The 22258-nt window shown below is 49.3% G+C and overlaps 2 protein-coding genes across 10 annotated transcripts in view; one reads left to right on the plus strand and one right to left on the minus strand.

Annotated features, from left to right (window-relative positions):
* Window positions 1-5693, plus strand: part of KATNAL2 (katanin catalytic subunit A1 like 2) — a 41028-nt gene extending 35335 nt beyond the window's left edge. For all 6 annotated transcript variants that reach the window (XM_054053540.1, XM_054053535.1, XM_054053537.1 and 3 more), the window contains 3 exons: window positions 1356-1518; window positions 3242-3344; window positions 3907-5693. In XM_054053540.1, the coding sequence (XP_053909515.1) occupies window positions 1356-1518; window positions 3242-3344; window positions 3907-4046 (406 nt within the window). In that variant the 3' untranslated portion in view covers window positions 4047-5693. The remainder of the gene's footprint in view (window positions 1-1355; window positions 1519-3241; window positions 3345-3906) is intronic.
* A 407-nt stretch (window positions 5694-6100) lies between these two features.
* On the minus strand, window positions 6101-20905 carry HDHD2 (haloacid dehalogenase like hydrolase domain containing 2). Of its 4 annotated transcripts, XM_009569177.2 has the most exons (7): window positions 16670-16775; window positions 16059-16169; window positions 11370-11578; window positions 9847-9931; window positions 8755-8971; window positions 8180-8243; window positions 6101-7202 (listed from the first exon to the last, which is right to left on the minus strand). In XM_009569177.2, exons 2-7 carry the CDS (start codon window positions 16157-16159, stop codon window positions 7099-7101), a joined length of 780 nt encoding a protein of 259 aa, XP_009567472.2. In that variant the 5' UTR covers window positions 16160-16169; window positions 16670-16775; the 3' UTR covers window positions 6101-7098. The 4 variants fall into 4 exon arrangements, with proteins under 4 accessions (XP_009567472.2, XP_053909518.1, XP_053909516.1 ...); XM_054053543.1 differs by lacking the exons at window positions 6101-7202; window positions 16670-16775 and adding an exon at window positions 20769-20905 and having other exon boundaries at window positions 7641-8243; XM_054053541.1 differs by lacking the exons at window positions 6101-7202; window positions 16670-16775 and adding an exon at window positions 20683-20817 and having other exon boundaries at window positions 7641-8243.
* Window positions 20906-22258: the final 1353 nt, after the last annotated feature.

A 22258-nucleotide genomic window follows, 5' to 3' on the forward strand; every position in this document is an offset into this window, starting at 1 on the left:
AACCTTGCATTTGATCAATGAAAAAGAACCCAAACAATTTAGCAAACAATCTAAACACTTAAGATAACAAAAATGTTATGTCTTTATTGTCCCCTTTATCCAAAAGGCAGGGCCACTGTAACCTTTCTGGATAAACAGTCACCCCCCTGTACCAGGGGACTTATGTACAGGACATGTCTAGGCAGCTCATAAAACTGTGATCTCGGGCGACACCTCGAGAGTGCTCTGAGGCAGAGGGAGTGATGGAAAACATCAGCATTTAGATGATTTGTAGGGTATTTGAAGAGAGTCTGGCTGTGTCTGTCCTTTGCCTGCAGGGGCAATTTAGCGTTTCTGCATGGGCACCTCTACAGCCCTGAGGATCATAGAAACACAGAATCATAGAATGTTTTGGGTTGGAAGGGCCCTTAAAGCCCATGCAGTTCCACTCCCGTGCCATGGGCAGGGACACCTCCCACTGGATCAGGATGCTCAAAGCCTCATCTTCCTGGGAGAGGACATCCACAACTTCTCTGGGCAATGTGTCTCCCCACCCTCATCACAAAGAATTTCTTCCTAATGTCTAGTCTAAGTCTTCCCTTTTCCAATTGAAAGCCATTTCTCCTCATCCTGTTACTCCAGGCCCTTGTAAAAGGTCCCTCCTCAGCATTCCTGGAAACTCTTCAGTTACTGTAAGGCAGCTTTAAGGTCTCCCTGGAGTCCCTCTCCCTCTTCATCTCTCTTTCTTTCCCCTTTCTTTTCTCTTCTTTGCTTAGGCAGAACACCTTTATCAGTGTTGGTGTTGACAGCATTATGGGTCCTGTCTCACTGACACGTTTACGCAGTCTGTCCATCCTTCACACAATGCATTTTATAAGGATATTTTCCATCGTGGCTCTATTATTTATAATTTGTATTGCAGAATCAGTCTCTTGCTCTGTCATAAACATGGCCCTCGCATCCAAGACCTCCGATCTGTGTTTTATACCTATCAAGCATCCCTTTCCGAGCAGCAATTAATTAGTCATGACAGTGCCCCAGACAGACAATTTGCAGTATCTCCCTAATAGCGAAGGCAAACAGGGAGAGGCTGTTACCCATGAGAGATGCTGCAGATGAGGACCAGGGAAAATGATGACAACTTCTGATCATTAATGTTCAGCCCCATTGTCACCAGCCACCGTATCGCTAATATACTGGACAGGAATACACTGGATAATTAATACTTTTTTTCCAAAACAAGATTGATGCAATTACAGGAGGGGCTGAAAAATGTCAGTCCCTGAAAATGTCAGTCCCTGCAGCACAGAAGTTGCTGTCAACACTGCACATCCACAAGACGCGCTGAGATGATTCCTCTCCTCCTTTGCTCACAGGGAGTTGGATTCTGCCATGCTGCGGCGCCTGGAGAAGAGGATTTTGGTTGACCTCCCAAGTAAAGAGGCACGGCAGGTGATGATCCAGCACTGGCTGCCTCCTCTGAGCAACAGTGGAGGAGTGGAGCTGAGAACCGATCTGGACTACAGCTTGCTGGGCCAGGTGAGATCGCACGATGCTTGGGGTCTTTCAGGGTGGGAACCATCAGTATCACCCACAGCCGTGGCCTGATGCCATGGGAGAAGAGGTCCAGAGCGTTGAGGTGGCAGCTCCGTGTACAGCGATTGCACCACACAGAGCTGGGGGAGAGAGCTCGGCTCAGTTTGAGGCTCCAGACCAAAGGAGAACAGTCAGGCACACGGCCAAGCATTTCAAAGGCATGTGCCTGGCTGTGGAAATCGCTGGTGTCACACAGCTCTGCTGGCAAAATGCTGTGTTCCGATCCTCTCTGCTGGGCCAACTTATCAGCCTTAAATACAGGAGACTCTCAGCAGCAGTGTATTTTATCGTTCTCCTTACCAGGCTGGGAGCACTTCCAATTCATCGGGGTAATGAACAGCTAATTGTGTGGGGAGGGTTTGTCACAGCTCCACTGCTGCAGGAGGAAAGAGCCTTTAGACAGTGCAAAGATTCACTAGATACCAGGCTTGCTTCTTTTACTCTTTTGTCACATCCTAAATCCTTGGAAATATCTTACCCACTTGGCCCTTTTTACGTCCATTCACAGACACAGTACTGCTCAGGTTTTGTTTCATCAGGAAACAAAACGAGGACATTAATGAGGAAAGGGAGTTATTTTATTAACAAGGAAGCTGGGAGTAGATACAGAAAGATGAGTTATATTTGACCTGTGGAAAATTGTCCTTTAGATAGAAAATGCTGGGTTGTTTTCCTTGCTCCTGCTGTGGGCGCTCAAGACAAGAACAAGCCACACAGTATTACGGGGAGGGTACACATAAAAATATGTGTGTGTGTGTTTGTATTATTGTAGAATCATAGAATCAGTTGGTCGGAAAAGACCTTTGAGATCATCAAGGCCAACCGTCCCCGTCCACTACTAAGCCAGATCCCTGAGCACCTCACCTGCTCATCTATAAATCCCTCCAGGGATGGATACTCCACCACCTCCCCGGGCAGCCTCTGCCACTGCCCAAGAACCCTTTCAGTGAAGGGTATTTTCCTAATATCCAATCTAAACCTCCCCTGATGCAACTTGAGGCCATTTCCTCTCATCCTTGTTACCTGGAAGAAGAGACCAACACCCACCTCACCACAACCTCCTTTGAGGCAGTTGCAGGCAGTGATGAGGTCTCCTCTCAGTCTCCTTTTCTCCAGGCTGAACAACCCCAGCTCCCTCAGCTGCGTCTCCTAAGGCTTGTTCTCCAAGGTTTGAGATATAAGTCACATATATAAGTCTGTTTTAGTCAGGAATAGACTTTACAAATATTTTATATAAAAATAGAATCGTAGAATCACCAGGTTGGAAAGGACCCACTGGATCATCGAGTCCAACCATTCCTAACGCTCCCTTAAACCATGTCCCCAAGCACTTCATCAACCCATTCCTTAAACACCTCCAGGGAAGGCGACTCCACCCCCTCCCTGGGCAGCTGTTCCAGTGCCCAATGACTCTTACTGTGAAGAATTTTTTTCTGATATCCAACCTGAACCTCCCCTGGCAGAGCTTCAGGCCATTCCCCCTTGTCCTGTCCCCTGTCACTTGGGAGAAGAGCCCAGCTCCCTCCTCTCCACAACCTCCTTTCAGGTAGAGAGTAAATATATGAAATACACATGTAAATATATGAAATACACATGGTTGTAAATGCCGTTCCTGTCGGATTTGTAAGCCTGTCAGCTCTAACACGCCATTCCAATCCCATCGCAGGAAACAGAGGGGTACTCTGGATCGGACATAAAGCTCGTGTGCAAGGAAGCAGCCATGAGACCAGTGAGGAAAATCTTCGATGCACTTGAAAATCATCAGCCAGGTAACACAGCTCCAGGGAGCGAATCCGGTCTATCAATACTGATGTGCTGCTGTGCGTGATGGAATTATAATGTGAACCCCAGCAGGTGGAGCTCTGTTCTCTGCGTAGAAAAGTTTTAAACTCCACACGTTACTAAAATGTCTACTGGATTTTTTTTTTAAATTAGGCCTTCATAGAATCAGAGAATGGTTTGGGTTGGAGTGGACCTTAAGGCCCACCCAGTTCCACCCCCTCTGCCGTGGGCAGGGACACCTCCCACTGGATCAGAGTGGTCAAAGCCTCATTTCCAGGGATGGGGCATCTATGACTTCCCTGGGCAACCTGGACCAGGACCCCAGCACCTTCACTGTGAAGACTTTCTTCCTAACGTCTAATCTAAATCTTCGCCCTTCCAATTTAAAGCCATTTATCGAAAGCTGCATCTGTGCTCTGTGCACAAACACAGATTTATCTCACTAGGTTTATTCTTTTGGTTTTGTGTGTTAAGTGTTGCATTGGGCAGAGACATAAAATAATGTTTTTGGTAATAACAACAGCATTTAATCAATCCTTTTCTCTTCAGGTAACAGTAACTTACCCATGATCCGATTAGACACCATCACAACAGCAGATTTCCTGGATGTGATCGCCCACACCAAGCCATCGGCAAAGAACCTGAGCCAGAAGTACACAGCTTGGCAGAGAGAATTCGAGTCGGTCTGAAAAGAGAAAACCCTGAAAACCAAAAAATTCCAAGACTTTTGCTGTTCAACATGGCATCGCCCTATCTCCAAAGGATCGAAGGGGAAGGCAGTGCTGTTTTTTTCCAGGAAAGGGAATGCGTTGTGAAATGCACTTTCAAACTATAAGGGTTGGGTGATGGTTATTTTTCATTAGCCATTTTCAGTGACCACTCAGAACACGTCCTTGATGGAATTAATGTAACGGCAGTTGCTGTGTCATGAAGACTCCAGCCTTAATTTTATGTATAAAGACTTAAAAGACTGATTTGCTTCTTGGTCTTTATTCATGACAGTTGTTTGCAGGTTTGGGGTAGAAGAACTGGAGCAGAAAGCTTGTTGGGAACAGTCAGATGGTCAGTGTAAGCCTCCCCTCCCAAGACTCACCGGAGCATCATGATCAGCGCAGCTTTAGCAGCAGAGATCTGCACCATTTTTAATGAAACCAAATTAAAATTCGGGACCTTAGCATTGCTTTGGAATTTGATTCATTTGCTGCTGGTTTCACTGGAGGGCAAAGCCTGATGTGCCAAATGTAGCACTTTCCCATTGGCCTGGGGCATTTCCAACATGGAGAAGGAATGAGAGGAGATTTGCAGAAACCCAGCAGATTTTGGCAAGTCTAACTAGAAACTGAATTGGTGGTTCACAGACAGCTGTAAAATGCAAACAGGGAGCCTTTGTGGCATAGTGGTAAACACAAGCCAAGCTGGACACTTTTCCACCTATGAATGTGGCCAGAGAAGCAGCCAGGACTGCCATGGGTCCTGCAGTCTTGTTCTTTAAATTCTATGAATTCCATAATAATATATAGAAGTTCTAATCAGCCACGTATCCAGGCTCCTGTGTCCCATTGCTGCCTTCCCTCTTGTTCAGCCAGAAGAGTTACCCTTTCTGCAGTGCTCCCAGTATTCTACCTGTGTGCCCTTGGATGCGGCTGCTTTTCCAAGTACCATGTCTTGCATGATTTCTGGCACGCTCCAGGACCTCTGGAGCGCCGGCAGCCGCTTCCTTGTTCTAGCATCACTCAGGTTGTCACAAACCTTTGCAGGCAGTGCCTTCGCAGGGGTTTCCCAACAGATCTCTTGCCTCCTGAAGTCAACTCTGACCGCGGGCCAAAGACCTCCCTGACAGACTCCCAAGTAGAAACCAACACGGGCTCAAAACTGCTGGTGTGAACAGCAGATGTGTGAACGTATTCACGATATATTCACTGGACGTGGATCTGTTGGAGCGAGTCCAGAGGAGGCTACAAAGATGATCTAAAGGCTGGAGCACCTCTCATACGAGGACAGGCTGAGAGAGTTGGGGTAGTTCAACCTGGAGAGATGGTTGCAGGGAGACCTTAGAGCAGCTTCCAGTACTGAAAGGGGCTCCAGGAAAGCTGGAGAGGGGCGTTTTATCAGGGAGTGCAGGGATAGGATGAGGGGGAACAGTTTTAAGCTGAAAGAGGGGAGATTGTGATGAGATATAGTGAAATGTTTTCCTGTGGGGCTGGTGAGGCCCTGGCCCAGGTTGCCAAGGGAAGCTGTAGCTGCCCCATCCCTGGAGGTGTTCAAGGCCAGGTTGGATGGGGCTTGGAGCCCCTGATCCAGTGGGAGGTGTCCCTGCCCATGGCAGGGGGTGGAACTGGATGGGCTTAAAGGTCCCTTCCAACCCAAACCATTCTGTGATTCTATGAACTACACGTTACAGCTCACAAGGGCACACAAGCAGTACCTGAAGATGGATTTTTTTTCGCGGGAGGGGTTTATTATTTCTTTTATTCCCACTGCTAAGTCCGCTGTATCCACGCGTCCTGTCTCAGGCTGAGAAGAGCTCCGAACACATGGAATCACTGAACATACACACACCACACGAAACCGCAGCCAGCCAGCCCTTCCTGTAAGAAGAGCCTCCCATTCATTCACCACGAGGGGTTTTCTCAACAAGAACGAGCACGGCTCATTAACAGAAAGCTATATTTTCGATAAGGTTAATACTCCAGCAATGCATAATTACAATCTAATAATTTAACACTCAGGAGCACTGTAAAACAACTGTAAAGGACTTGGATTATTACAGTTCGCAAATGGACCAGAAAAGCTATTTAACATCATTACAAAGTGGGTTCATATTGGGGGATTTAGCACGTAGGAAAAAAGCACTGCCTGCGCCACAACTAAATTTCATTTTACAGCTCTGCCAACCACCTGTGTAAAACTGGAATTTGTCCCTGTGGCTCGTGAAGGATTTTTCCCATAACGTTAAAAAGAAACAAACAAAAAACCAACCCACAACAGTAGTGAAATTTTGCAGCCGTAGCATTAATAGGACCCTGCTGATGTCTAATTTCAAAGATTCGCAGACTCTAAGGCATTTAATACCAGGTTTTTTGTTTCGGTACCATTCTTTTTAATAACAGCATCTAATTAAAACATCTGTAAAAAAGCTGACAGTTTTAATTTTATGTAAATTTTGAAAAACAAAACCCAGGATCTGTTCTAACGGAAGATACCAACAGTAGTCATTATTAAACAGTGGTGATACTTTAATTTAAAAGCCACTTCTAAACACGCACAATCTCTACCCATAAATTAGAGCAGAGCAGAAACACAGCCGGTTGACTGCAGCTTCACAGACGTTCCACCTACTTGAGTATTTCCAGTGTGTTTTCCAGTTTAGCTTATCCGGTAGCAGAAGGTGACGCATTCCAGGCAGGCTTGCTTTCTGAGAACTGAAAATAAATGGAACTCTCTGCCATGCTCCCCTTCTCATTCGGGAAAACTGCTCTGCTGGCTGCAGCCTTTCTGTCTCACCCGCTGGGTGTCTGTGATCCCTCATCACATCCTTGTGAAACTGCTGTGGGAGACGGGCTTTTCCGAGCCTGTGCTGGAGCCCGCTCTGCTCCTCGGCCCTTTCAGAACTCGAGTGGAAGGAGCTCATGGCTGGTTTCTGACTCAGTGCATGCAGTGATCCTGTGACCGGAATTTCTGAAGCAAGAGTGAAGGAGATGATGCGACACAGACGTTTCTTCAAACTAAGTGTTCCCTTTCTCAGAGCAGATGCGCTAGGATGTGTTCTACTGCCTCCGGAAAACTCTCACAGGTCAAGTAAGGAGCTGGATTGATTTTGTCTTCATCTGCTGGTCGATATTTACCTGTAACAGATCAAAAAATGATGCATTTGCACAACTCTCTCAGCCTGTCCACGTACAGGAGGTGCTCCAGCCCTCGGATTATCTCCGTGGATTACCTCTGTTAAAGCCCACCCAGTTCCACCCCCTGCCATGGGCAGGAACACCTCCCACTGGATCAGGTTGCCCAAAGCCCCATCCAACCTGGTCTGGAACACCTCCGGGTACGGGGCAGCCACCACTGCTCTGGGCAACCTGGGCCAGGGCCTCACCATCATCACAGGAAAACATTTCTTTCTATCTCATCTCAATCTCCCCTCTTTCAACATAAAACTGTCCTCCCTTGTCCTGGTCCTATCCCTGCACTCCCTGATCAAGAGCCCCTCCCCAGCTTTCCTGGAGCCCCTTTCAATACGGAAAGCTGCTCTAAGGTCTCCCTGGAGTCTCCTCCTCTCCAGGCTGAACAACCCCAACTCTCAGCCTGTCCTTGTACGGGACGTGCTCCAGCCCTTGGATCATCTTTGTGGCCTCCTCTGGACTCGCTCGAACTGATCTGTGTCCTTCCTGTGCTGGAGGCTCCAAAGCTGGGTGCAGGGCTCCAGGTGAGGTATCATGAGAGCAGAATAGAGGGGCAGAATCACCTATAAGACCAGCTGCCCAAATCTATGACATTATATTGTCCTGCTGAGTGCAGGGTTCCCCCTCCTGCCCTGCTTTTGAAACATCACCTACAAGGGCTGGTCCTGACTGACCGGCAGCTGCGCTGCTGCTGAGGAAATGTATTTGCTGAGTTCCCCCCAGAACAAATGGGGTGAGGAACTCGGGGTGTCCCGGCAGCCCCTTGGTGTAATGATCTGTAGGGACAGTGGGCCTCTAGAGGGTAACAGGGACACACAGAAGGATCCGATCAAGCTTACTTCTGGGTAGGGGCTGCCAGCCCCAGGGCCGGATCACTGAACATACCACTGCCTCCCAGAAGGACCAATCCACCCAGTACTTACCAGTCCGTACCAAAATCCCACGCATGCCCGCGTTCTGGGCACCACCAACATCATCCCTGCAGTCCTGGGACAGAATGGGAGATCAGCTGGTGAGTGGTCACGGGCACTATTTGATAACAAGATGTTTTCATTACGTTAATTCAAATCCAATTACAAGCAGACTTTGCCCATCACTAACCAGACACTTGGAAGCAGCTACACTGAACAAAATCCCGTAGCTCCCTCTTTGACAAACTGCCACAAGAATACTTTTACTACGTCATTTTTGCCTGATCAAACAGCAAGATCCAGTCATGGAGGAATAGATGATTTCAGAAAGGACCTCAAAGACATGGCAACACATTTCTTATCAACGGGCTGCCCATGTTCTTCTGTGGAATGGTTGGGGCTTCTCTAGAACCCACTGAAACAATAGAACCCACCCCACAGACTGCACATTAACTCCTGCGAGTTTCAATGGTTCTGTTTTCATCCCTTGTTTAATCCCAGCGCTTTCAGAAAGATGGGTTCGTGGCACCTGGGAGATAAGCACCATGTTTAACAGGCAGGTGATGAGGTGTTTGGTCCTCACTTACATCCCCGATCATGACGGCCTCCTCTGGGGCACAGCCAGTCCCCCGCAGAGCTTCGAGGAAGAAGGTTTTCTCTGGCTTCCCCACCACGGTTGCTTTGGTGTCTGTCGCGTATTCCAGTCCAGCCACAAAGGGTCCAGGTCCCAGAGCCAAGCCATCTTTTTTCTTGAAATATCTGGCTTTATGTATAGCTATAAGAGGAGCACCATCCAAAATCAATCTAAAGAATGAATGGAGAAAACACAAGAATTACATTAAAAAAACAATATTTACAGCTGATGGCTTTCATAGAATCATTGAGGGTGGAAAAGACCTCTAAGCTCATCCAGTCCAACCATCAGCCCAACACCACTGCACCTACTAAACCATGCCCGTAAGTGCCACATCTACATGTATTTTTAGCCCCTCCAGGGACGAAGACTCCACCACTTCCCTGGGCAGTCTCTGCCAAGGCTTCACCACTCTTCCAGTAAACATATTTTTCCTAATATCCAACCTAAACCTCCTCAACAGGCCATTTCTCCTCATCCCATCACTTGTTACTTAGGAGAAGAGACAAACTCCGACTTCATCACAACCTCCTTTCAGGGAGATGTAGACAGTGATAAGGTCTCTTCTTAGCCTCCTTTCCTCCAGACTAAACAACCCCAGGTCCCTCAGCCACTCCCACAACCCCTGTGCTCCAGACCCTTCCCCAGCTCTGTTCTCCTTCTCCAGACACACTCCAGCTCCTCAATGTCCTTCTCGTAGTGACGGGGCCAAAACTGAACACAGGATTTGCGCTGTGGCCACACCAGTGTCGAGTGCAGGGGCAGAACCACTTCCCTGGCCACACCACGGCTGATCCAAGTCAGGTAGCACTGGCCTTCTTGGCCACCTGGCCCACAGGTGGCTCCTGCTCAGCCATGTCAACCAACACCTACAGGTCCTTTTCTGTCAGGCACCTTTCCAGTCGCTCTTCCGCGAGCCTGTAACGGTGATATGACTGTCACCCTCATTTCCCCACAGGAGGAGGACATCCCTGCGTGTGTGGAGGAGCAGAGCCCATCACGAGACAGCCACCACTCAAAAAGCCCAGACCAGGGGGTGACTTACCGAAATGCCCTGTTCATCATCTCGTAGTGAAAGCTCTCAGGAGCCAGTCCCACCACCACGGCATTGGGGTTGTCAGTGGCTATCCCTGGAAAATCAAAACACAATTCTAAGTGAATAGAATAGGACACAGTTGGCCTTCGGGACTTCAAGGGCACTTTGGTGGCTGATGTTGAGCTTCTTGTCCACCAATACCCCCATGCCCTTCTCTTCAGGGCTGCTCTCAATCTATTCTCCACCCAGCTTGTATTTGTGCTTGGGATTGCTCTGAAATGGGTGCAGGACCTTGCACTTGGCCTTGTTGATCTCATGTGATTCACACAGGCCCACTTCTCAAGCCTGTCCAGGTCCCTCTGGATGACAAACGCACAGAGACTAAACTCACTCAACTACATTCAGTGAAATAGCTGCTGTCTCTTCTGTTTCCGACCCAAGAAAGCCTTCCTGAAAGCACAAATACAGAACATCGCTGGGGCCGTGTTTCTCTGGATACGATGTTGGGCAGAAGTGATTATCAGGTTTCATGGCTCTCAGAACCCACAGAGGCTCTTCTCCCAAACACCTAGCGTTCTGAAGATTACTGACTAGCCTATGGCACGAAAACTTATCAGGAAACATCCAGCTAGATCAGAACAGGCCGGATCGATGGGCAGCAATCAACAGGATGAAGTTCAACAAAGCCAAGAAGTGAGTCCTGCACTTGGGCCACAACAACCCCATGCAGAGCTCCAGGCTCAGGGAAGAGTGGCTGGAGAGCTGCCTGTGGGAGAAGGACTCGAGGATGCTGGTTAACAGCGACTGAACATGAGCCAGCAGCGGCCCAGGTGGGCATGAAGGCCAGTAACATCTTGGCCTGGATCAGAAACAGCGTGGCCAGAAGGAGCAGAGAAGGAATCGTGCCCCTTGACTTGCCGCTGGTGAGGCTGCACCTCAAATCCTGTGCTCAGTCTTGGGCACCTCAATCCAAGGACATTAAGGGGTTGTAGCACCTCCCGAGAAGGGGAACGGAGCTGGGAAGGGTCTGGAGAAAAAGTTTTAAGAGAGGTGACTGAGGGACCTGGCGTTGTTTAGGCTGGAGGAGAGAAGGGAGACCTTATCACTATCTGCAACTCCCTGAAAGGAGGCTGTGGTGAGCTGGCTGCTGGTCTCTTCTCCCAAGCAACAAGGACAAGTGGAAACAGCCTGAAGTTGTGCCAAAGGAGGTTCAGGCGACACATCAGGAAAAATTTCTTCATTAGGAAGAAATTCTTCAGGATGAGGGTGGTGAGGCACTAGTCCAGGTTGCCCAGCTGTGGCTGCCCCACCCCTGGAGGTGTTCAAGGCCAGGTTGAATGGGGACTTGAGCAACCAGATCCAGTGGGAGGTGTCCCTGCCCATGACAGGGGCGTTGAACTGAATGGACTTTAAAGGTCCTTTCCAACCCAAACCATTCCATGATCCTATGATTGCTAATCTACAAAATAGAGTGCGCTGTGTTTCCTTGGTTGTTCTGTAACTTCCCCCGTGCTGTTTCCTGACCAACTCACCTGTGAAATCAGGCAGGGCCCTGTTGTCCAGTAGGAGGAGAGGCCGCACCTGCTTCTGCTCCACAAGATTTCTGGCTGCTGTCAGAGATGTGAAGATCTCACTTTCCGCAATCTCAAATCCTAGCTTCGTCAGCCTCTCCAGCAGGTCTCTCTTGCACTCCTTCGTCGTGTTCGTCACAAATCGAATGGTAACCGGAGCGTTGCGCAGCCTGATGGACAAAGAGTAAAGGCAAAGTCGCCACAGCACCCTTCTATTTACACACCTGTACGTCTCTTTGGGAATGAAAAAGGACTGTTGGTCTAAAGGCTGCAGATGAAAAAGGATTGTATACGTTCTAGACTGCTGGTGCCACACAAGGACCATGAGGCTGTTAATTTCTGCGGGCTGCAGGGCAACGTGAAACAGATGGCAAGAATTACAGCTACTGGAGTAAAACCAAGCTTCCTCTGCTTTGCTTCTACCAGCAAAAGTGTGGAGGAAAATGGGGATTCCAAACCTCCATCTTCACAGCAGTAGCAAACACATCATGGAATCATAGAATCACAGAATGGTTTAGGTTGGAAGGCGCCTGTAAAGGTCTTATCCAGTCCAAACCCCCTGCAATGAGCAGGGACATCTTCCACTCGATCCCATTGCTCAGAGCCCAATCCAACCTGACCTGGAATGTTTTTAGGGACCGGGCCTCCACTACTTCCCTGGGCAACCTGTGCCAGTGTTTCATCAGCCTCAGCATAAAGAATTTCTTCTTATTATCCAGTCTAAATCTGCCCTCTTTAGTTTAAAACCACTACTCCTTGTCCTGTCACAACAGGCCTTGCTAGAAAGTTCCTCCCCAGCTTTCCTGTAGTCCCTTTCAGTACCCAAGGACTGCTATGAGGTCTCTCCAGAGTCTTCTCTTCTCCAGGCTGAACAACTCTAACTTTCCCAACGTGTCCTTGTACGCGAGGTGCTCCAACCCTTGGATCATCTTTGTAGCCCTATGTTGATCTGTGATGAACAACTGGTTTGAAAAGAGTAGATAATAAACAAACCATTTTGGTTTATTTTGATCCATGTATTTTGGATCGACAGCATCCTGAAAGAAAATAGAGAAACTAAAGAAACTTGTTGCTAAATCAATACATTGAACTCTGCATGCTGTGTGAATCTCACAGCAGCTGCAGCTTGTTCAGAAATGCAGGATGTGCTCAGAGCCTACGTTACATGTGTGGCGATTTTATGTCAGATTTTGCAGCTATTTTTCCCTTTACAGAGGAACATCGCTGTCACATAAAACCACGTTATTGCCCTGCACCGATAGTACTTGCTACCAAACAATCAAATGATTTTAAGTGACAATTTCAATGGCATTCCCTGTAATTATTCCCCCACCATCACTTTCTCTGTTTGTTGCTATAGAAACACACACTGGCATCAGGACTGCATCGAGAACATCAGAATAAAGTTGGTCAGTGCTGCAGACTTGCTCACACCTGCCTCTTGTTCCTCTTATTTGTCAGACATGCTGACCCTCCACATGTATAAAAAGGTTAAAAAGTCCCCTGGCTGCTAATGAAACAAAAATTAATATACTTATTTTCCTATGGGCCTAAGTACTGGGAGGTAACACTAAAAAATGAATCTACCCATTTGCTCTCTAAGCAAGCCACATGCCAATCATTTCAGCTTCTCTTTAGAAAGGATAATGACATGGATTGGCAGAAAAGAGCATGAGAAAATATTGTTATCAAATCCCTAAGTGAAATGACCTGGCTCTTCTTGGCAGTAAAATTGCTTGAAGGCAAGCTGAAGCTGACAAACAGTACTGGGCTCTCTCCACACCTTCTCCCTTCATAGAATCGCTAGGTTGGAAAAGAGCTTTGAGATCATCAAGCCCAACCATACCTGCACACCGTTAAACCAGATCCCCGGGCACCTTGTCCTCCCATTTTTTAAACCCCTCCAGGGATGGGTCTTCCACCACCTCCCTCAACAGCCTCTTCCATGAAGACACCCCTGCCATGAAGAACCCCTTCCATGAAGATATCTTTCCTGATGTCCAGCCTGGTAGAACTTGAGGCCATTTCCTCTAGTCATTATCACCTGTCACTCGAGAGAAGAGACCAGTACTCATGTCGCTCCAACCTCCTTTCAGGCAGTTGCAGACACTGATAAGGTTTCCCTTCAGCCTCCTTTTCTCCAGGCTAAACAACACCAGATCCCTCAGCTGCCTCTCATAACCCTTGTTCTTTCTGCAGACCAGCTCCGCTCCCCTTCTCTGGATGCGCTCCAGCCCCTCAATGTCCTTCTTGTAGCGAGAGGCCCAAAACTGAACACAGGAGTCGAGGTACGGCCTCACCAGTGCCGAGTTCAGGGGCACAATCCCTTTCCTGCTCCTGCTGGCCACGCTGTTTCTGATCCAAGCCAAGATGCTACTGGCCTGCTTGGCCACCTGGGCCGCTGCTGGCTCATGTTCACCCACTGTCAACCAACATCCTCAGGTCCTTCTCCTCCAGGCAGCTTTCCAGCCACTCTTCCCCGAGCCTGGCGCTGCACAGGGTTGTTGTGGCCCAAGTGCAGGGCCTGGCACTTGGCCTTACTGGACCTCATCCCATTGGTCACAGACCACGGATCCACCTGCTCAGATCCTGTAGAGCATGTAGAGCTCCCTACTCTCAAGCAGATCGACCGGGCAGGGTGTGCATGAGCACAGCTCAGTAGGAATCCAGCAGAAGCAGAAGACGAAGGAGAATCAGTGGCTTTAGAAAACATTTTGTCTTCTGATTCTACAGAAACCATTTCTTCTGTCCCGTCTTCTCCTGGGGGTCTGGAGCTGAGCAGCAGATAGCACAGATACCGAGCTCAACACCACCATAACTTCTATACATTTTACGTATTTATGAATTTTCTCACCTGGCACCAATTCCCCCAGCAGCATCAAACACTAGCAGACAGAGTTTAGCGCACGGACAGGTAATGAATGAGGGCTCAACACCTCAGCTGTTTCCACTTCCTTGCAATTTTACATCTTTAGGAGATAATTATTTCCACGGAATTCTTTGTGAACAGAAATGCAGAGTTTCCTAATCCCTCTGCGACTCTAAGCAACAGCCAAGCTTTACAAAAATCTAAGCAGCCACTACAGCTTCAGTGAAAAACTCTCATCCCTAAATCAGCCCTATTCCTCTCCTCTGATTAATCCTTTCAATCCCAGCACCTTCAGGTGGCGTCCCTCACTCCCTGTGATAGCATTTATCACTTTGTGCTTTTCTGCATCCACTGCAAGACATCTTCTCCAGGAAAACAGCATCACAACAGCGTTTAAAAGACAAGCTGATGTCGCACTCGGGGATTTGGTCTGGCAGTGGACTTGGCAGGGCAGGATCGATGGCTGGACTCCATGACCTTAAACATCTTTTCCAAATGAAACCACTCTGTGATTCTGTGATAACACAACACAAAAATTCCTGGGGTTGCGTATCCTACTTTTCCACTGACAGATTAAGTCATTTCCTTATGCCTCCGTTTCTTTAGGCAACCTCACACCAGAAGTGAAAGAACTTAATTGTCCTGTTTGTTAACATGTTGAAACGCCTAGAGAAGATGGGCTGCATTGTCAAATGTCTCTAAAACTAAGAAAATGACTGAGGCTGAGTACCTCACAGAAGGAAACTTTAAAAACGTCAAAGCAAAGCGTTGGCTGAAAGACCGAAAGAAATGAGAATTCTGCCAAGGAGGACCTGCTCACAGGGCCAAGTTATTGTTATTCCATTTTAGCTCAGACCCAAGGGCTCAGACAAACAATCAGGTTCCTGTAGTTAAACAAAGCGCCGAGGAACAGCTCAGCTGAAGTGACCTTGGTGAACATGCGGCAATTCAGGTTAACTTCTTTCCACTCTGCCTAAGGCTGTAGTCAAAAAATCACAGAATAGTTTGGTTTGGAAGGGACCTTTAAGCCCATCCAGCTCCATCCCCCTGCCACAGGCAGGGACACCTCCCACTGGATCAGGTTGCTCCAAGCCCCATCCAACCTGGCCTTCAACACCTCCAGGGACGGGGCAGCCATGACAGCTCTGGGCAACCTGTGCCAGTGCCTCACAGTAAAGAATTTCTTCCCAAGATCTAACCCAAATCTCCCCTCTTTCAGCTTTAAACCATTCCCCTTCATCCTGTCCCTGCACTTCCTTATCAAGAGTCCCTGCCCAGCTTTCCTTCAGGTACTGGAAGCTGCTCTAATTTTCCCTTGAGCCTTCTCTTCTCCAGGCTGAACAACTCCAACTCTCAGCCTGTCCTCACAGCAGAGGTGCTCCAGGCCTCGGATCATCTTCATGGCCTTCGCTGGACTTACTGCAATAGATCCATGTCCTTCTTGTGCTGAGGACTCCAGAACCAAACACAACGCTCCCAGTAAGATCTCATGACTATGGATGAGTAGAAACACTCTGAATATTGTCTTCTTCTGTCTCAAAAACACCTATCGAACAACTTAGGAAAGCTGCAAGGCTCAGGGGATGCGTGGCCACTCTGCAATACCTACACCCTTTACTGATTTCTCTTGGTATTAATACAGGTGTAAATAAAGACGGAATTTGGCTGCATGTTTGCTCACCCATGAAAGCAGAAGCTTCAAGTCTGTCTACTTATGGAAGCACTTTTGTGCAAACAGGGCTGAGATAACCTATCCAAGTAAATCGAAAAAGGTAGCTTGCCTTTTAAGAGCTTCTTGCGCGCCTGGCACAGCCGAGTCTTCAACATGAAGTGTGCCGCTGAGATCCACCAAGACAGCTTTCAGCGCACGCCGAGCTGCCATCCTTCCTTCCCTAGGGAGAAGGCAAATAAATGAAACAACAAAAAACTGGTTAGCAGACAATGGATAATAAAAATAAGGAACTCAGTTAAGCGCCTCATTTGTGCCAAGCCCGGTATTACTCAGAACATTACTCGCAGTATTAAATGGGCCCCTTTAGACAGAGAAATAAAAGGCAGTGTTTAAAAAAATACATAATTGATGGGGTGGTATTTTCCCAAAGACTCTATATATGGAAATCAGGTGCTATTTGTTTTTTAAGTGCCTTCATTTGTGTGCATCAAGAAATTCTCTAAACAACTAAGAATGTCAGGACAAAGATCGTGAGGTCTGATATTGCAGGTTCAAGGCCTCGGCAAGCACATCTTGGCAAGTCCACCAACTCCTAGGGCACCATTCCAGTAAAAATAAATAAACCACCACTAACCAATAATATGTGCTCTGACTACAAGCATGACCAGCAGGGTGAAGGAGGGGACTCTGCTCCTCTGCCTCCCTCTAACGAGACCCCACCTGAAGTCCTGTGTCCAGTTCTGGAATCCACAACGTAAGAAGCATATGGAGCTGTTGGAACGGGTCCAGAGGAGGCTACAAAGATGATGTGAGGGCTGGCACACCTCCTGTAAGAGGACAGGCTGAGAGAGTTGGGGTTGTTCAGCCTGGAGAAGAGAATGTTCTGGGGTGACTTAGAGCAGCTTCCAGTCCCTGAAGGGGCTTCAGGAAACCTGGGAAGGGCCTTCTTATGTGGGCATGTAATGATATGACAACAGGGAATGGCTTTAAGTTGGAAGGAGGAAGACTTACATTGGACATTAGGAAGAAATCCTTCACAATGAGGGTGGAGAGGCACTGGCTCAGGCTGCCCAGAGCAGTGGTGGCTGCCCCATCCCTGGAGGTGTTCAAGGCCAGGCTGGATGGGGCTTTGAGCAACCTGATCCAGTGGGAGGTGTTCCTGCCCATGGCAGAGGGATTGGAACTGGATGGGCTTAAAGGTCCCCCTTGTCTTATCACTCCAGGCCCATGTAAAAAGTCCCTCTCCAGCTTTCCTGCAGACCTTTCAGATACTAGAAGCTGCTCTAAGGTCTCCCCAGAGCCTTTACTTCTCCAGGCTGAACAACCCCACTCTCTCGGCCTGTCATAGCAGAGGTGCTCCAGCTCTCAGATCATCTCCGTGGCCTCCTCTGGACTCACTCTAGTGGATCCATGTCCTTCCTGTGCTGAGGACTCCAGGATTGGACACAGGACTCCAGGTGGCATCTCATCAGAGTGGAACAGAGGGGCAGAATCCCCTTCCTTGCCCTGCTGGCCACGCAGTTTTTGACGCAGCCCAGGACACAGTTTGGCTTTCTGATCTGTAAACACACTTTGCCAGCTCATATTGAGCTTCCCATCCTCCAGCACCCCAAGTTCTTCTCTTCAGGGCTGCTCTGAATTCAGTTTCTGCTCAGCCTGTGTTTTAGCTTGGGATTGCTCCAATCCAGGTGTTGGACCTTGCACTTCCCCTTGTTGAACTTCAAGAGGTTCACACACGCCCACCTCTCAAGCCCGTCCCAGTCCCTCGGGATGGCTTCCCTTCCCTCCAGAATGTCAATCACATCACAAAGCTTGGTGTCATCGGCAAACTTGATGAGGTGCTCTCAATCCCACTGTCCATGTCTACAACAAAAATGTCAAACAACACCAGTCCCAACACTGAACCCCAAGGAATGCTACTCATCATTAGTCTCCACTTGGACACTGAAACATTGACAACAACTCTTTGAGTGCCCCTCTATTCCTCTCTTGTGAGATCTCATGTGGAGTGTTGTGTCCAGTTCTGGAATCCTCAGCATAAGAAGGATATAGAGATGTTGGAACGGGTCCAGAAGAGGCTACAAAGATGAGCCGAGGGCTGGAACACCTCCCATACGAGGACACGCTGAGAGAGTTGGGCTTGTTCAGCCTGGAGAACTGAAGGCTCCGAGATCTTAAAGTGACCTTCCAGTACGTGAAAGAGGCTACAAGAAAGCTGGGGAGGGACTGTTCACAAAGGTTTGTAGTGACAGGATGAGGGGCAATGGGTATAAACTGGAGAGGGGCAGATTTAAACTATACATAAGGAAGAATTTATTAACCATGAGAGTGATGAAGCGCTTGCACAGGTTTCCCCGGGGAAGCTGTAGCTGCCTCATCCCTGGAGGTGTTGAAGGCCAGGTTGGACCAGGCTTTGGGCAGCTTGATCTAGACCTCTGCTCTGCTGCTGGTGAAGGCCACACCTTTCCCTGGGCAAAAGCTTGGCAGCAAAACTGGAGGCCAAGAAGCCATCCGCAACATTCAACCTAAGTCAGGATTTTCCCTGCCACTGCCCTCCAAAGAGCAGGGACACTGAGTGTCGCCCTGGGGCCAGCCTCCTGCCCCACTAGCCTTTAACAGATGCTCTCTCCTCGCCATACTGGAAAGGGCGTGAGGATATTACAGTCCTCTCTCCCCACCAAAGAGACAGTAATGGTTCAACAAGGTTAAGTGCAAGGTCCTGCACCTGGGCCATGGCAACCCTCAGTACGGATATGGGCTGGAAGATGAAGAGATTGAGAGCAGCCCTGAGGAGAAGGACGGGTGTGATGGTGGATGAGAAGCTGGACATGAGCTGGCAACGTGTGCTCACAGCCCAGAAACCAACCGTGTTCTGGGCTGCATCAGCATGCAGAAGACTCCAAGGAGACTTTGTTGCAGCCTTTCAATACTTAAAGGGGGCTAATAAGAAACATGGGGGAAAACGTTTTAGCAAGGCCTGTAGTGATAGGACAAGGGGTGATGGTTTTAAGCTGAAAGATGAGAGGTTTAGACTAGATATTAGGAAGAATTAGTTTTGCTGAGGGTAGTGAAACACTGGCCCAGGTTGCCCAGAGAGGTGGTGGATGCCTCATCTCTAGAAACACTCCAGGTCAGGTTGGACGGGGCTCTGAGCAACCTGATCCAGCTGAAGATGTTCCTGCTCACCGCAGGGTGATGACCCTGAATGACCTTCATGGTCCCTTCTAACTCAAACCATTCGGTGATTCTATGATTCTAAATACGAACTACTGAAAAAGTCCCCTCACTATATATTGCTATCTTTATATTATATATGATAGCATTATAGATATACATACATTATACATTATATATATAATCTTCATCCTAGATATTCTATATTTTATATTGATGTATTAATATATCTGAATATATTAATATATTATTATATATAATTATATATTGTAGATTTTATATATACATATATACATAATACACATATCCCCTGCTAGGGGAAGTTCAGATTGGACATTTGGAAAAATGTCTTCACTGAAAAAGCAGTGAAACAGTGGCAGAGGCTGCCCAGGGAGATGGTGGAGTCCCCTGGAGGAATTTAAAAGACAGGCAGATGATGTGCTCAGGGATCCAGTTTACTACTGGGCAGTACAGTTGGACTCGGTGATCTCAAAGGTCTTTTCCAACCAAGTGATTCTATGATTCTACTCAATACTGAGAGGTAAAGATAAAAATTGAATACTGAACAATTGCATCCTGCTCCCTAAACAAACTGCATATCAAGAAGTCCAGTGTCTCTTTGGGAAGAACATCTCCCACTGGACACGGCTGCTCCAGGCACCATCCAGCCTGGATCTGAACACTTCCAGGGATGGGGCTGCAATGACTTCTCTGGACAATCTGTGCCAGAGCCTCACTGCCTTCATCATGAAGAATTTCTCCCTAATGTCTAATCTAAATCTTCCCCTTTCCAAGTCAGAGCCATTCCCCCTCGTCCCGTCACTACGTGCCCTCGCAAAAAGCCCCTCCTCAGCTTTCCTGGCGCCTCTTTCAGTACCGGAAGCTGCTCTAAGGTACTTAGAGCAGCTAAGTACCACTTAGCTTCTCCAGGCTGAACAAGCCCAACTCTCTCAGCCTGTCCTCAGAGCAGAGGTGCTCCAGCCCTTGGATCATCTTTGTAGCCTCCTCTGGACCCGTTCCAACAGTTCCATATACTTCTTACGTTTGGGATTCCAGAACTGGACACAGGACTCCAGGTGGGATTGGTAACATTGGCCGGAGACAGAGTGGGATCGTACTAAGCTTTAAATGGTAAAGTAGAAAGTTCACAGAATCACAGAATGGTTTGGGTTGAAGGAACCTCAAAGCCCATCCAGTCCCACCCCCTGCCATGGGTAGGGACACCTCCCACTGGATCAAGTTGCTAAAAGTCCAGCCAACCTGGCCTTGAACACCTCCAGGGACGGGGCAGCCACCACTTCTCTGGGCAGCCTGTGCCAGGGCCTCCCCACACGCACAGGGAAACATTTCAGCGTCTCTTTAGGGCGGACACCGACACGGGCTCTCAGAGAAGAGCACCAGAACCGATTTTTTTCACCCCTTTGGCTGCTCTTTGCAGTCAGCGCGCGTTTAAAGCCCCTTTCACCCCAAACCACTCTGTAATTCCAGATCCCACGGTCCCGCCCACCCGCTGAGACCCCTCAACGCTGCTGCCGCTCAACCTCGGCCCCGGCACTGACCTGCCTCCCACCGCCCCGCCGGGTCCTGCGCCTTCGGGGCTGCCCTGCCCCGCTCCTGCCCCGCGCGGCCGCAAACCCCCATCCACCTGTGCCCTCTGATGAGCAGGCATCAATTCGGGCAGCCCTCAGCGGCGCGAGGTCCCCGGGGAGGCACCGTTGCTCTGAAGACCCCATCGTAGGCATTGCGGCTTTCGGGGAGGCTGTCGAGGCAGGCATCGCTCGGGGCAGCCCGGCACTAAGGACCCCGGCACAGGCATCGCGGAGGGCGCGGGGACTGCCGGGACAGGCATCGCGAAAGGCAGTCTCGGGGCGCCGCTGAGGACCCCGCGGCGGCCTGAGCTGAGGGGACGGACGGGGAGAGGGGGATAAACGGGGCCACAGGGGGCTCAGAGCGATCCACGCCGGGTCCTGCGGCGCCTGAGGACCGCCTGCCGCAGCCTCAAGCCGTGCTCCTGAGGTCTGCGGGGATCAGCGCCCCGCAGGGTGCTGGTGGGAGCCGGAGGCTTGGCTGGGACAGCGGCAGCGCCCAGGCTGTGGCGCCCAGGCTGGAGCTGCGGTGGCTGCTGTAGAGCTCCTTGGCTGATTTGGAGCTGTGGCGGCCACTCTAAAGCTGTGGCAGCCACTGTCGATCTGTGGCCACTGCTCTTGAGCTGTGCAGCTTTAGCGATCTCCCGAGCAGTAGTGGCCTCTTTAAAGGAGTGGCGACTGCTCTAAAGCTGTGGCTGCCACTCTGGAGCTCCTGCGAACTCTCTAGAGCAGTGGTGACCACTCTAAAGCAGTGACGGCCACTCTGGAGCTCTGGCAACCTTCTCCCTAGAGCCGTGGCAACCTCTCTAAAGCCGTGGAGGCCACTCCAGAAGTGGCAACCATTGCAACAATTCTGTATCCTTCTTATCTTGGGGATTACAGAACTGGACACAGGACTCCAGGTGGGAGTGGTAACGTTGGCCAGAGGCAGAGTGGAATTATGCTAGACTTTAAATGCTAAAGTAGAAAGTTCACAGAATGGTTTGGGTTGGAAGGGACCTTAAAGCTTATCCAGTTCTAAAGCTGTGGTGGCCACTCTGGAGCTTTGGTGACCTCTCTAGAGCAGTGGCAATTGCTTCAAAGCTGTGGGGATCAGTCTGGGGCAGTAGCAACCACAAGCTCCCTCAAGTTGTGATGACCACTCTGGAGCAGTGCTGGCCCCACATGAAGCTGTGGTGACCTCTCTGGAGCTCTTGCAGCTGCCCTAGAACTGTGGCAATGGCTCTGGAGTTGTGTGGAACAATCTTAGAGCTCTCTGGAGCTGTGGTGACCCTTCTGGTACTGTGGCAACCACTCTAGAGCTATGGTGGCTGCCCTGGACCTGTGGTAACCACTGGGGCTGTGGCGATGCCTGGAGCAGTGGCAACCATTCTACATCTGTGGCAACTGCTCTGCAGCTGTGAAGACTGCTCTAGAGTGCTCTCAAGGTGTGGGGCAGCGGTGACCACCGCTGTGGAGCTGTGGTGAGGCTTCTGGTGCCGTGGCCAGCAGTCTGGATCTCTGGAAACTGCTTTACAGCTGTGCCAACTGCTCTAGATCTCTGTCAAGC

This window comes from Cuculus canorus, chromosome Z (assembly GCF_017976375.1).
Source record: "Cuculus canorus isolate bCucCan1 chromosome Z, bCucCan1.pri, whole genome shotgun sequence".
Lineage (NCBI taxonomy): Eukaryota > Metazoa > Chordata > Aves > Cuculiformes > Cuculidae > Cuculus > Cuculus canorus.

Excerpts from the sequence above, each read along its gene's own strand:
- HDHD2 (XM_054053541.1), bottom strand. The coding sequence starts at position 20,792 with ATGCCTGCTCATCAGAGGGCACAGGTGGATGGGGGTTTGCGGCCGCGC. Across the intron at positions 11,579-16,058 it reads GCGCAAGAAGCTCTTAAAAG|GCTGCGCAACGCTCCGGTTA; the intron begins GCAAGCTACCTT and ends TTTGTCCATCAG. Across the intron at positions 8,244-8,754 it reads AGGCCGTCATGATCGGGGAT|GACTGCAGGGATGATGTTGG; the intron begins GTAAGTGAGGAC and ends ATTCTGTCCCAG.